The sequence below is a fragment of the Pelophylax lessonae genome, assembly GCF_965119305.1.
Source record: "Pelophylax lessonae genome assembly, chromosome: 6".
NCBI lineage: Eukaryota > Metazoa > Chordata > Amphibia > Anura > Ranidae > Pelophylax > Pelophylax lessonae.
Window position 1 is genome coordinate 178,245,447 of NC_138773.1, and position 14,349 is coordinate 178,259,795.

At 47.2% G+C, this 14,349-nt stretch overlaps 1 protein-coding gene across 1 annotated transcript in view; it reads right to left on the reverse strand.

Moving 5' to 3' along the window:
* The window catches only part of PGAP1 (post-GPI attachment to proteins inositol deacylase 1), a 278,399-nt gene that overhangs the window by 239,387 nt on the left and 24,663 nt on the right, over positions 1-14,349 (reverse strand). Inside the window, exon 5 of the mRNA XM_082261304.1 lies at positions 9,926-10,031. Within this exon, the coding sequence (XP_082117430.1) occupies positions 9,926-10,031 (106 nt within the window). The remainder of the gene's footprint in view (positions 1-9,925; positions 10,032-14,349) is intronic.

Genomic DNA, 14,349 nt, shown 5'->3' on the forward strand with positions numbered 1-14,349 from the left:
GTTCCGAGTGTAACCTGCGAAGGAACCTAGACAGCAACTGAATCGGTGGAAACGCGTACATCAGCCTGTACTGATGCCACGGGGCCACTAACGCGTCCGACGCGTCTGCCCGAGGGTTTGCGCGTCCTTGCCACGAACCTCTGCAACTTGTAGTTGAGGCGAGACGCGAACAGGTCCACATCTGGAAGACCCCACTTCGCGCACAACATCTGGAAGACAGCCGGGTGGAGAGACCATTCCCCCTGATCCAGGGTTTGGCGACTCAGATAGTCCGCCTGCCAGTTCTCCACTCCCGGAATGTGAACCGCCGTTATCGCCGGGACATGAGTCTCGGCCCAAGACAGAATGTCGGCCACTTCTCGAGCCGCTCGGGCACTCCTGGTGCCCCCTTGGTGGTTGATGTAGGCCACCGCCGTGGCATTGTCCGTCTGCACCCGAACCGGGCAGCCCTGCAGCCGGTCCGTCCAGCGATGAAGACAGAGCCTTATCGCACGCAATTCCAGAATGTTGATCGGGAGGGAAGACTCCCCCTCCGACCAGGTCCCCTGGGCGGACAGAACGCCCAGAACACCACCCCAGCCCGACAGGCTGGCATCCGTGGTGATTATCGTCCACGAGATCGGACGAAACGACTTGCCCCCGGACACCAACGGGGACTGGAGCCACCACAGAAGGTTTTCCCTGGTGCGATGACTCAACGAGATCTGAAGATCCAGAGATTGAGGTCGCCCGTCCCACTTGGACAGGACCTCCGCTTGGAGACCCCGCGTGTGAAACTGCGCAAAAGGAATCGCCTCGAAGGCCGAGACCATCAATCCCAGACATCTCATACACGTCCGCAGAGACGAGTGTGGAACGTCCCTGAGGGACCTGACTTCCTCCTGAAGAGTCCTGAGTTTGTCTTCCGGCAGGAAGACCTTCGCCTGCACCGAGTCCAGTATCATTCCCAGATAGGGGAGACGAACCGACGGACTCAGTGTCGACTTTGGAACATTTATCGTCCAACCAAACTCCTGCAGAGTTTGCATTGTGACAGACAGGTCCTTCTCCAGACCCTGTCTGGTCGCAGACCGAACCAGAATGTCGTCCAGATACCCCAGGACAGAAATGCCCTGGGCCCTCAATAATGCCAGAACCGGTGCAAGCACCTTGGTGAAGACCCGCGGAGCCGAGGCGAGACCAAAGGGCAACGCCACGAACTGGTAGTGATCCTCCGCAATGGCAAATCGAAGGTATCTCTGATGACCCTCGAATATGGGGATGTGAAGGTACGCATCCTTCAAATCGATGGAGGCCATGAATTCCCCCGGAACCAGGGCAGCCACCACCGAGCGCAGGGATTCCATGCGGAACTTGCGAACCCGCACAGAGCGGTTCAGAGCCTTTTAAGTCCAGAATCGGACGAACCTTGCCCTCCTTCCTGGGCACGGTGAACAGATTGGAATAAAACCCCCGAAATCTGTCCCGATGAGGCACCGGAACCACCACTCCCTGAGCCCTCAGGTCCCGCACCGCCAGGTGCAGATCCCGCAGTCGCTCTGGAGACAGTTGAAGATTTGAGGGAAAAAATCTGCTCCCCGGCCGAGAGAGAAACTCGATCTTGTAACCAGATCGAACGATTTCCAGAACCCATCTGTCCCGCACACGGGCCAACCAGGGCTGAAGAAAACCGAACAAGCGTCCCCCCACCCCAAAACTGGGTGAGGGCGCCCCTTCAGGCCGAACTGTTATGGGCAGCAGGTCCGGATTGGCCGGACTTCTGTTTCCCAGACCAGGGCTTCTTCTGAGAGCCTTGGCCTTTGAACGGCTTGCCCTTGTAGTGCGGCCGAAAGGCACGAAAGGACCCCTGAGGGGGCCGAAAATTTGCATGCTTCTTCCCAGAAGCCCCCTTAGCCTTGGGGAAATGGGGCAAGAGAGTGCTCTTACCCCCGGTGATACCCTTAATCAACACATCCAGGGACTCCCCAAAAAGGCGAGACCCATCATAAGGTAGATTGGCTAAGGTCTTACGTGAAGATTGGTCCACCGACCAACATTTCAACCAAACCAGGCGGCGAGACAACACCGCCACGCTGTGCACACGTGCAGCCAACGGAATCAGGTCCAGGTCCGCATCACACAGATACATGACACCCTGGTGGATCTGATCCACCATATCCAGGGTCGCCGCCGAGGCCGAATCGGCCACTAGGACGCGCCTAAGCATCTGCGTCCAACTTGCGATCGCCTGGGCCGCCATGAGAGAAGCAAACAGAGCCTTAAGCATAGAGCCCGTAACAGAATAAGTATGACGGGCAAGAGACTCCAGTCTCCTATCCGTGGCATCACGGAAAACAGGGGAACCCTCTGCAGGAATCGCAGTGGCTTTGTTCAAAACCGCAATTGCATGATCCACTGGCGGAGGCACACACCACCATTCATCAGTGGCAGGCGAGAAAGGATAACGCAGCTTGAATTTACTTGGTACCGCAAAAGGCTTGCGCAGATCGCGCCATTGATCCTTAACAGCGCGCTGAAAATCAGCATTGCAGGGAAAAACCTGCGGCGTCCTGCGTTTTCTCTGCGTCCCATAAGCCGCCAAAGCAGCGGGGGGACACACTTCGTCCTGCAAACGTAGCGTCTGCTTAATGGAAGCAATCAACTCATCCATGATTGCAAGCTCTTCAGGCGAGCCAGGGGGAGAATTATCAACCCCCTCAACTTCAGCCTCTACCTCAGACCCCACTAGATCAAGAGAGGAGCGGGACCCCGATAGGGGGGTCCCTGCCAGAACAGCCCCATCACCTTCACCCTCAGAATCAGAGGACAGAGCAACTCTGGGCCGTTTAGTAGATTGAGCAGCCACCAGCATTTGCACCTGGGCAGCAAGGCCAGCCACAATAGTGGCTAAATCCCCCCCTGGGGGGGAAACAGCGGTCCCCTGGCTTTCCACCAATACTGTAGGAAACTTGCCCTCCTGAGAATCCATTGCCCCTGTAATGCCAGACAACCAAGGGTTAACTGCCCCCTTTTAGCAAGCGCGGCAAACGCAGCCCACCGCACCACACTCAGGCACAATGAGACCCCCACAGGGAATATACAAACTGAGTACAGGCAATGGATAACAAGAACAGAAGGATAAAACCTGAGGAGACCCCGCTGCTGCTGCTGCCTCGATCGGTGTTCCAGGAGAGAGGAAGTGATGCTGCCAGGGCGCTCTATGTAAGCCTATGGAGGCTACAAGAAAATGGCCGCCGTGCATGTAAACCATGCGGCCGGAGCGGGCGCCGGTAAAATGGCGTCGTTTGGCGCCGAAAACGCCGCTCCACAGTGCATAAAAAACACACACATTACATCCCAATATAAGGATACATGTTAGATCGCCGCAGCGATCGCTGTATATGCCCCAACATGCCAAGAAAAAACATGCCCCACAGCACACAGCTCCTCACACTGCCCAGCCTGACACACACAGTGTCATACAGCTCCCCCCCCCCTTGCAGCCCACAGCATGCAGCCGAGAGATAGGGAGACAAGCAGTGTGATTAAAGGCAGGTTACACAGTCCCAGACTGAGACCCCCCCAGACAGACAGGTCCCCACATAAATACACTTACCTCACATGGCGTGGGGAACCCGCACAGGCGAACAAGCCGCTGCACATGAGGCAGGGAGAGTCGCAATTCAAGACGCACATAATGGAGGTTAAGAAACCGCACAGCGTCCGGTGAGGTAGCCACCTCACCAATCATCCCTGCACCGAACAGGGATGGGTCGTTCACTGTGCCAGGAGCGTTACCTGGCTGAACGCTCGATGGCAGACTGGGAAGCCACTGACCCACGACCTGCGACCAGGGGGATCAGCCCGAGACCCAGTCCGCATGATCCTCTTCGTCCGAAGAACTAACTAATGCTGACAAAAATAACAGCTAAGTAAAGGTAGAGAGAAAACTCAAACAAAATATTAAAAAGAAGAAAGAGTCTGGGACAAAAAGTCCCAGCACAGAGAGAGCCAGCCACTCCTGACAAGCTAGACATTAAAACTGAGATATGGTTGCAGGAAGTAGGAGGGTATTGACTGAGGGGACCACCCCTTGAGGGTGGGATATGTTAAAGCTTTATTGTTAACATATTCTGTTGCCTAGCTACTCCTTCGGAGCAAAGTCTAATACCCCATATGTGACGAATATGAAGAGGCGGTGACTGTCGGAGGACGTAAGAGAAAAAAGTTTTTATGTGTCAGAAAATGTTGTAAATAAGTGATTTTTTTTCCTCCTTCACTGAAGTGCACTGATGAGGCTGCATGGATAAGGAACTGATAGGCTGCACTGATGAGGCAGCACAGATGGGCACTAATTAGATGGCACTAAAGGGCACTGACGCAGTGGCATTGAGGTGGCATTAATATACAGCTGTGATGGGCATTAATAGATGGCACTGATGAGCTGGCATTAATAGGTGGCACTGACTGGCATATATTGACATCAGTGCTGGGCACAGATTGGCATCACTGCTTGGCACTGTTGGGCCTGCACGTATTATCAGGGCACTGACGATCAGTGCCCTGATTATCTGTACAGGTCTCCCCTCCTGAGGACTGGTGACCAGAACTGCACAGCATACTCAAGATGCGGCCAGACCAGAGTCTTCTAGAGTGGCAGTATTATAGTTTTATCTCTGAAGTTAATCAATAGCCAATATCCGCAAATGGCGGTTTTTGCCTATTATGTTTAATTAAACAATTCTTTAGCAGAACACAGCTCAGAAGCACTTTTTACTGTACCTGTACACTAAAGGTAATGATTCAAACGGCTTAGCTCACTACTCATTTTACATTAGGTTGGAAAATTAATCCAGACAGATTCACTGGAAATATTTTACTGGACATGTAGACATTTTACATATATATTTCTCTAAAAAAATAAAATAAAAAATAGTACGCTATAGACTTAAAATTAAAATGGCTGCAAGCACTACAATTTGACATACAATTGTCTAGCAGTAAAAACAGATAAAAAGTGCCGTGCTATAAAGGAACTGTGTTATACAGTGACCTATATCAAAAATAAAAGTATATCAAACAAATGTGTATTATATAATACATATCCAAATGCACCAACTAAACAGTGTGCATAGATAAACATTGTAAAAATAATCCACATGTGACATAAAAAAGAAAAAAAGTGAAAAAATGTCGAAACAAAAGTAGAGACATGAGTGAATTGAACTTCAATATTGATAGAAGAAAAGCCTTGTTAATCCAATCAGAACACCCTGGTGTGTGAGCCGCCACCGATAAGGGATATAGGAGCGCTTACCAGATTGTATGGACTCAGTAATATCTGATATATCTTAACGATCCCTTCGTGATCGTTACCTTGTCGTGGTGAAGGGGCTTGCGTATCACAATGAAGCGATCACCTCTAGGATTGTGTTGGCACACCCCAGATGATAAGGTCGTTGCTTCATTGTGTACAGACCAAAAGCGATCCGCAGGATAATTTTTCATAGAAAAAACATTCATTTTCTTTCATTCTTTCTGCGGAGCTGGGTATTTTTTGGCCGCGTTACTGAATGCTCATGAACAATGGCTGTAGGCTCATGCGTCCTTTTGCGGAGGTGACAACCCTGGTGGTCAGTCGAACCCAAGGCAACATCATCGACCTCATCCCATATGCGTTTTTTCTGGAGCGTGCCCTGCGAAGAGTACTGGATCAGGCTGTAGATGAGCATGAAGAGGAAGAGTTGTGGTCCCCATCACCACCAGAAGCAGCCTTGTCGTTGTCAATTGCTGGACCTGTGGCAACGCAGAGAGAGGAGTCTGAAGAAGAGAAGTCAGAGGAGGAAGGTGGCTTTGAGGAGGTGGAATACCAGCCACAGCAGGCGTCCCAGGGGGCTTGTTCTCACCTTTCGGGGACCCTTGGTGTTGTACGTGGCTGGGTGGAGGAAGAGACCTTCAATGATGTCAGTGAGGACAAGGAACGGGACATGGCTAGCTTGGTATCCAACCTTGTGCAAATGGGGAGTTTGCGGTTGTGCAAATGGACTGACTGACTGTTAAACGGGGAGTTTGGTCTGTCACTGTGAAGCGGGCGACGGGCGTAACCCTTACACTACTTGACCGATAAAACATCATACCTGATCGTATTCACACACTGGATGTTTTAGTGCTGGTTTACACTGCCGCTACCACTAAAGTAGCGTCGCTTCCAGTGCGACTTTGGCGCGACTTAGCGCGACTTTGGCGCGACCTCATCGCGAGGCGACTTTTTATTTGGCCAATCACAATATCATGTTTTGTGACCGTCACCTAATTTCCTTTTCCTGTTTTTTGTTTTACATATTTCCCCATGTGTGCAGTGTTGTCTGTGTCATAGCTCAACTGATAGGCATGTTTGCCTTGGCATATCATATTTCAGCTTGCCAGAAAGAAAAAAAGACAGCTGGAAAGACACTGCATTAGTTTTCTACTAAAAATTATAAGAAAAATGCTGTTTTTTGGGGGTTCTGGACATACTACAGAGCTGAAACTTGACAGGTACACTTTTTAGACCCCCCAGACACTAAATACAAAAAATGACATGCCTGCCTAAAAAAATGCCCGCTAAATGCCTGCAAGAGAAAAAGCCAGCCGCAGAGAAGCCATATTCCTGAAAATATAAGAAAAATTCTGTTTTTAGGGGTTCTGGACATGCTACAAAGCTGAAACTTGACAGGTACACTTTTTAGACCCCCCAGACACTAAATACAAAAAATGACATGCCTGCCTAAAAAAATGCCCGCTAAATGCCTGCAAGAGAAAAAGCCAGCCGCAGAGAAGCCGTATTCCTGAAAATATAAGAAAAATGCTGTTTTTTAGGGGTTCTGGACATGCTACAGAGCTGAAACTTGACAGGTACACTTTTTAGACCCCCCAGACACTAAATACAAAAAATGACATGCCTGCCTAAAAAAATGCCCGCTAAATGCCTGCAAGAGAAAAAGCCAGCCGCAGAGAAGCCATATTACTGAAAATATAATAAAAATGCTGTTTTTTAGGGGTTCTGGACATGCTACAGAGCTGAAACTTGACAGGTACACTTTTTAGACCCTCCAGACACTAAATACAAAAAATGACATGCCTGCCTAAAAAAATGCCCGCTAAATGCCTGCAAGAGAAAAAGCCAGCCGCAGAGAAGCCATATTCCTGAAAATATAAGAAAAATGCTGTTTTTTAGGGGTTCTGGACATGCTACAGAGCTGAAACTTGACAGGTACACTTTTTAGACCCTCCAGACACTAAATACAAAAAATGACATGCCTGCCTAAAAAAATGCCCGCTAAATGCCTGCAAGAGAAAAAGCCAGCCGCAGAGAAGCCATATTCCTGAAAATATAAGAAAAATGCTGTTTTTTAGGGGTTCTGGACATGCTACAGAGCTGAAACTTGACAGGTACACTTTTTAGACCCTCCAGACACTAAATACAAAAAATGACATGCCTGCCTAAAAAAATGCCCGCTAAATGCCTGCAAGAGAAAAAGCCAGCCGCAGAGAAGCCGTATTCCTGAAAATATAAGAAAAATGCTGTTTTTTAGGGGTTCTGGACATGCTACAGAGCTGAAACTTGACAGGTACACTTTTTAGACCCCCCAGACACTAAATACAAAAAATGACATGCCTGCCTAAAAAAATGCCCGCTAAATGCCTGCAAGAGAAAAAGACGGCCGCAGAGAAGCCATATTCCTGAAAATATAAGAAAAATGCTGTTTTTTAGGGGTTCTGGACATGCTACAGAGCTGAAACTTGACAGGTACACTTTTTAGACCCCCCAGACACTAAATACAAAAAGTGACATGCCTGCCTAAAAAAATGCCCGCTAAATGCCTGCAAGAGAAAAAGCCAGCCACAGAGAAGCCGTATTCCTGAAAATATAATAAAAATGCTGTTTTTTAGGGGTTCTGGACATGCTACAGAGCTGAAACTTGACAGGTACACTTTTTAGACCCCCCAGACACTGAATACAAAAAATGACATGCCTGCCTAAAAAAATGCCCGCTAAATGCCTGCAAGAAAAAAAGCCAGCCGCAGAGAAGCCATATTCCTGAAAATATAAGAAAAATGCTGTTTTTTAGGGGTTCTGGACATGCTACAGAGCTGAAACTTGACAGGTACACTTTTTAGACCCTCCAGACACTAAATACAAAAAATGACATGCCTGCCTAAAAAAATGCCCGCCAAATGCCTGCAAGAGAAAAAGCCACCCGCAGAGAAGCCGCATTCCTGAAAATATAAGAAAAATGCTGTTTTTTAGGGGTTCTGGACATGCTACAGAGCTGAAACTTGACAGGTACACTTTTTAGACCCCCCAGACACTAAATACAAAAAATGACATGCCTGCCTAAAAAAATGCCCGCTAAATGCCTGCAAGAGAAAAAGCCAGCCGCAGAGAAGCCATATTCCTGAAAATATAAGAAAAATGCTGTTTTTTAGGGGTTCTGGACATGCTACAGAGCTGAAACTTGACAGGTACACTTTTTAGACCCCCCAGACACTAAATACAAAAAATGACATGCCTGCCTAAAAAAATGCCCGCTAAATGCCTGCAAGAGAAAAAGCCAGCCGCAGAGAAGCCATATTCCTGAAAATATAAGAAAAATGCTGTTTTTTAGGGGTTCTGGACATGCTACAGAGCTGAAACTTGACAGGTACACTTTTTAGACCCCCCAGATGCTAAATCCAAAGAAATTTTTTATTTTTATTTTTTTTTTCATTTTTCCAATAATTGGCTCTCTATCAAAAAATTATAATTTTTAAGAACTTTTTTTTGCGTGATCCCTCTCCGGCATGCCACAGTCCAGGTGTTAGTCCCCTTGAAACAACTTTTCCATCACTATTGTGGCCAGAAAGAGTCCCTGTGTGTTTTAAAATTCGCCTGCCTATTGAAGTCTATGGCGGTTCGCCCGGTTCGCCGGTTCGCGAACATTTGCCGATGTTCGCGTTCGCCGTTCGCGAACGGCGAATTTTAGGTTCGCGACATCACTATCCATCATGAATGCTGCCGCCAGACTCATCCACCTCACCAATCGTTCAGTGTCCGCTGCTCCTCTCTGTCAAGCCCTCCACTGGCTTCCGCTCACCCAACGAATTAAATTCAAAATACTTACAACATCTTACAAAGCAATCCACAGCCTAGCCCCCAGCTACATCACCAGCCTCATCTCAAAATACCAACCTAATCGCTCTCTTCGTTCCTCTCAAAACCTCCTGCTCTCTAGCTCACTCATCACCTCCTCCCATGCTCGCCTCCAGGACTTTTCCAGAGCCTCTCCAATCCTATGGAACTCCTTACCCTTATCTGTCCGATTATCTCCCACCCTATTAGCTTTTAGGCGATCTCTGAAAACCCTCCTTTTCAGAGAAGCCTATCCTACCAACCCCTAACAAATGTACCTCCTTTTTCTCCATCAACCCATCCCCCACGGTTATTGCCTTTTGTTTCACTTGACCCTCCCTTCTAGATTGTAAGCTCTAACGAGCAGGGCCCTCTAGTTCCTCCTGTTTTGAACTGTATTGTAACTGTATTGTCTTCCTTCACATTGTAAAGCGCTGCGCAAACTGTTGGCGCTATATAAATCCTGTATAATAATAATAATAATAATATCCCTTATCGGTAGCGGCTCACACACCAGGGTTTTCTGATTGGATTACAAGACTTTTCTTCTATCAATATTGAAGTTCAATTCACTCAGGTCTTTAAACTTTGTTTGGACATTTTTTCACTTTTCTTTGATGTTACATATGGATTATTTTTACAATGTTTATCTATGCACACCGTTTAGCTGGTGAATTTGGATATGTTTTATATGATACACATTTGTTTGATATACTTTAATTTTGATATATGTCCCTTTATAACAGTTTATATATAGCGCAGCACTTTTAAACAGTTTTTAAAAATTTTACATACCTGGAACACTTGTAATTGTTTCATATGATGACTCGTAGTGCTTTGCTGGATGTCTCACAAAGTGATGACTTAAAACAGACATTCTTTTTTCAGGATCATTTGTGATCTATGCAATAAAAAAAAAAAAAAAAACATATTAAAAAAAAAAACCTAAAACTGTAAGGAAAGTATTGGTAGGACAATGTACACTATTCATTAAAAGGGTAGTAAAATTATAAAACTCGGATTGCATGGGTCACAGCAAGCCCCCCCTGCCAGGAGAACATAGCCTCTGGCAATAATTGCATCCTGAAAATCTGACATGCTGGTTGTACCCAAGTCGAACAATAGATTGACTTCAATCAGCCTTCCCATACATTGTTGGGATATTGGCCAGTCCCTGCTGAACCAACTGAGATTTGAACCCTGTATGGCCAGCTTTAGGCTAGGTTCACACTGCTATGATCAGATTTTGAGAAGATTAAGTGCGGTTATGTAGTTAGTGCACCTTTTCTGTGGTTTGCATCTTCTATGGGGCCAAAAATCACACTGGAATCAAACCAAAGTAGCACAGGAAACTTTTTTAAACATGCGTCATGCTGAGTTGCAAAGATGTGAACGGGCGCCATTGAAAACAATGTGATTTCTATTGTCGTGAGATTTCTGCAATGCAGAAAGAAGCAAATTGAAGTCTGAAGAAGCACAGGGTGCTGTAAGTGTGGTTTGATCCAAGAAACAACATGAATAAAATATTTCTTTTTTTTTTTTACAAGGGAAAGTTGAGCCAAAAGGTTTTTGGGAAAGAATGAACAGGGCACAAACATGTCCCTTAAGAATGCTTAATGCCATGCAAAGCACAGAAGAGGAGAAGAATGCGAGACACGGAGTCATCTTTGTGACTTAAGTGTTCACACCAGGCAAAACGATTTCTAGGTATGATGATGGATCTTTCCTAGGATTAAGCAATGTGAAAACTACAGACTCAGAGACCCCTCTGTGTCTCAAGGGCTACAACAGCCAATGCCTTTAAAAAGCAATGACTGAGAAGCAGGATGGAATAGGGAGGCTTGAGACAAGAGGTCTGACATGTTTGGAGCAGTCAAGCAGAATTTGCACTGGAGGAAAGGCATAGACTAGCCGGAACTGAGTCCAGGGAATAATTATAGAATGAGATGCCAGTGCTAGAGGATCCTTGGTCCTGGCCACAGAGGTAACTTGTTGAACCCAGAGGTTATGATATCCATGTCCTGAGTCCCTTATCTTTGACACATCAAGTTAAAGATGTCGGACTGAAGGGTCCATTCTTCTTGATCCAGGCAGTGATGACTGAAGTAATCCACCTTCCAATTGTGTACTCCTGGGATGTGGACAGCAGAGATCGCTATACAGTGTATTTTCCCATCGACTAGATGATCAGGATTGCTTCCTTCAAGGCTGCACGACTCCTGGTACCCCCTTGGTGATTCCTCTAGGCCACAGGCATGGTATTGTCTTATTGCACTCTGATTGGGTGTCTCCGAATAAGAGGTGGTAGAAAGGCATTTTTATCGCTCTGAGCTTAAAGATGTTGATGTGGAGCTTGGCTTCCTCTGATAACCAAGTATCCTGAGCTATGAGAGGATGGAACACTCCTCCCACCACGAGAGTCAGGTAGCTGTTATCACCTTCCAGTGGTATGGTAGAAAAACATCTTCTCTACTGTCGAGGCTGGGCATCCACCAAGGTAGGGATTTTGTTGCTTGGCTGGAAAGGAGCATAGGATGGGTCAAGGAGAGGGGCATGTTTTATGTTAACAAGATGTATTGGAGAGGCCTTGAATGAATTGGGTGAATGGAACAGTCTGAAAGGAGGCCATCATGGGGCCCATAACTCTCACAGAGAATCTCACAGAGGGATGTTTCTTTGATCTCATGGCACAAGTGTACAGTCTAACAATCCAATTAGATTTTTGAAAGAAAGACTTTTGCTTAGGCTGTATCTAGAACGAGGCCCATGTGACTTGAATGCCCTGAGTTTTTAAAGCGGAACTTAACTGTATACAAGCAGCACAAACTAAAGATGCTAAATAATCAATTTTTATTATTCAAAGCAAAATGAAAGGAAATCACTTGCCTAAAGTTCAGCCTTGAAAAGAGTATGTAAGCCCAACATTGTGTATTCTTGATATGTGCCTGCTATACCATGTACGTGTATGAAAAAATGGATTTTTGTAAAATCTTACCGTAAAATCCTTTTCTCTTAAGCTCATTGACAGACGCAGTCCTCTTGATTAATATCAAATTGGGTTATACTGCCCTCTACAGGAGTAGGCAGAAGGAAAACTTTCTGGCCACACCTTAGGGGCAGTCCCAGAGGGTATATCCTCTCTCTCTCTCTGCTACAGGATGTTAGTTATGTCACAAAGCAGTGTCAGAGAATTTAACCCAACCCAACTCAAAAGTAGAGGGGCGGGTACTGCGTCTGTCAATGAGCTTAAGAGAAAAGGATTTTACGGTAAGATTTTACAAAAATCCATTTTTCTCTGTCGCTCATTGACAGACGCAGTCCTCTTGATTAATATCAAATTGGGACGTCCCAAAGCAGTGCCACAAATGAGGGGTGGGATAACAGAAATCAAAATTTAAATACAGAAGGCCCAACCGGTGCCGACTAGAAGTCTTAAAGGCTCATCAAACCAAAGGATGAGACTCAACTGAAAACCCAACAGAAAAAAACCCTCGAGGTAGACCAACGGTCTCCTCAAATTGCGACCTGCAAAACCTTGCGGCCAAAAGAGGCATCCGCCGATGCCAACACATCAACTTTATAAAATTTTGTAAAGGTATGAACCGACGACCAGGTAGCCGCCTTTCAAACCTGGACCACTGACGCCTGATGGCAGAAGGCCCAGGAAGCACTAAGCGCCCGAGTGGAGTGCGCCTTAACAGGGAACGGAGGATTCCGACCCTTAATAGAATAAGCCTGTACCACCGTCTGTCTGATCCATCTGGAGATAGTCGCGGCAGATGCAGGCAACCCCTTTTTGGGGCCATCCGTGATCACAAAAAGTGAATCCGTTTTACGAAACGAGTCCGTAGTTTTCAAGTATACCCTGATTGCCCGAACCACATCCAAGGAATGTAACGCAAACTCCCGAGGATGACTGGGCTTAGGACACAAGGAAGGTAGCACAATATCTTCATTCAGATGAAACTCTGAAACCACCTTAGGAAGGAAGGATGGATTCGGACGAAGAACCACCTTATCCCTATGAACCACCAGATATGGAGAACGACAGGATAATGCTGCCAGTTCTGACACCCTGCGTGCAGAAGTAATGGCCACCATGAAGGCCACCTTCTGGGATAACGTAAGCAAGGGAATCTCCCTGATATTTTCAAAGGGAGGTTTCTGAAGAACCGACAACACCAAATTAAGATCCCAGGGCGGTAAGGGCGCGTGCACTGGCGGAGCCAGGTGCCGCACCCCCTGGATGAAATTCCGCACCAAGGAATGGGTAGCCAAAGGTTTCTGAAAGAAAATTGCTAACGCTGAAACCTGACCCTTGACAGTACTCAAGGCCAGCTTCTGCTCAACCCCCTGTTGCAGAAAAGCCAAGATTCGGGTCACCGAATAGGCACGTGGAGGAAATCCAAGGGATTCACACCACGCGATATAAGACTTCCATGTGCGATGATAGACTTTTCTGTAAGTTGCTTTCCTTGCTTTAATTAAAGTAGGAATAACTGAAGTTGACAATCCCTTGTCCTTCAGCACCTGAGTCTCAAAAGCCAGGCCGTTAAAGCCAGCGATTGTAAAGCAGGATGGAAGATCGGTCCCTGAGACCGCAGATCCTCCCTGAGAGGAAGTCTCCAAGGAGCGTCCGCGACCAGCCTGACCAAGTCGGCGTACCTGGGTCGACGAGGCCAGTCCGGAGCTACCAGGATAACTGGAATTCCCTCCACCTCTATCCTGCGAAGAAGTTTCGGCAGCAACTTGAGAGGAGGGAAGACATACAGTAGCTGATACTGTCCCCACGGGGCGACCAGCGCGTCTGCTGCGTCCGCTCGAGGATCTCGGGAGCGGGCTACAAACCTCCGCACCTTCCTGTTGAGCCGAGCTGCCAACAGATCCACCTCCGGGTGCCCCAATGAAGGCCCAGCTGGTGAAATACCTCTGGATGAAGAGGCCATTCCCCTTGATCCAGAATCTGACGGCTGAGATAATCTGCCTGCCGATTTTCCACCCCCGGAGTGAATACCGCGGAGAGAGCCGGAACAAACCGTTCCGCCCAACGAAGAATGCTGGCCACACTCTAGGTGCCGCCTTGGTGATTGACATAAGTCACGGCCGTGGCATTGTCCGACTGGATCCGAACCGGGCTGCCCTGGAGCTCCTCGGTCCAGTAAATCAGACAAAGTCTGATCGCTCTTAGTTCCAATACATTTATTGGTAACCTGGATTCT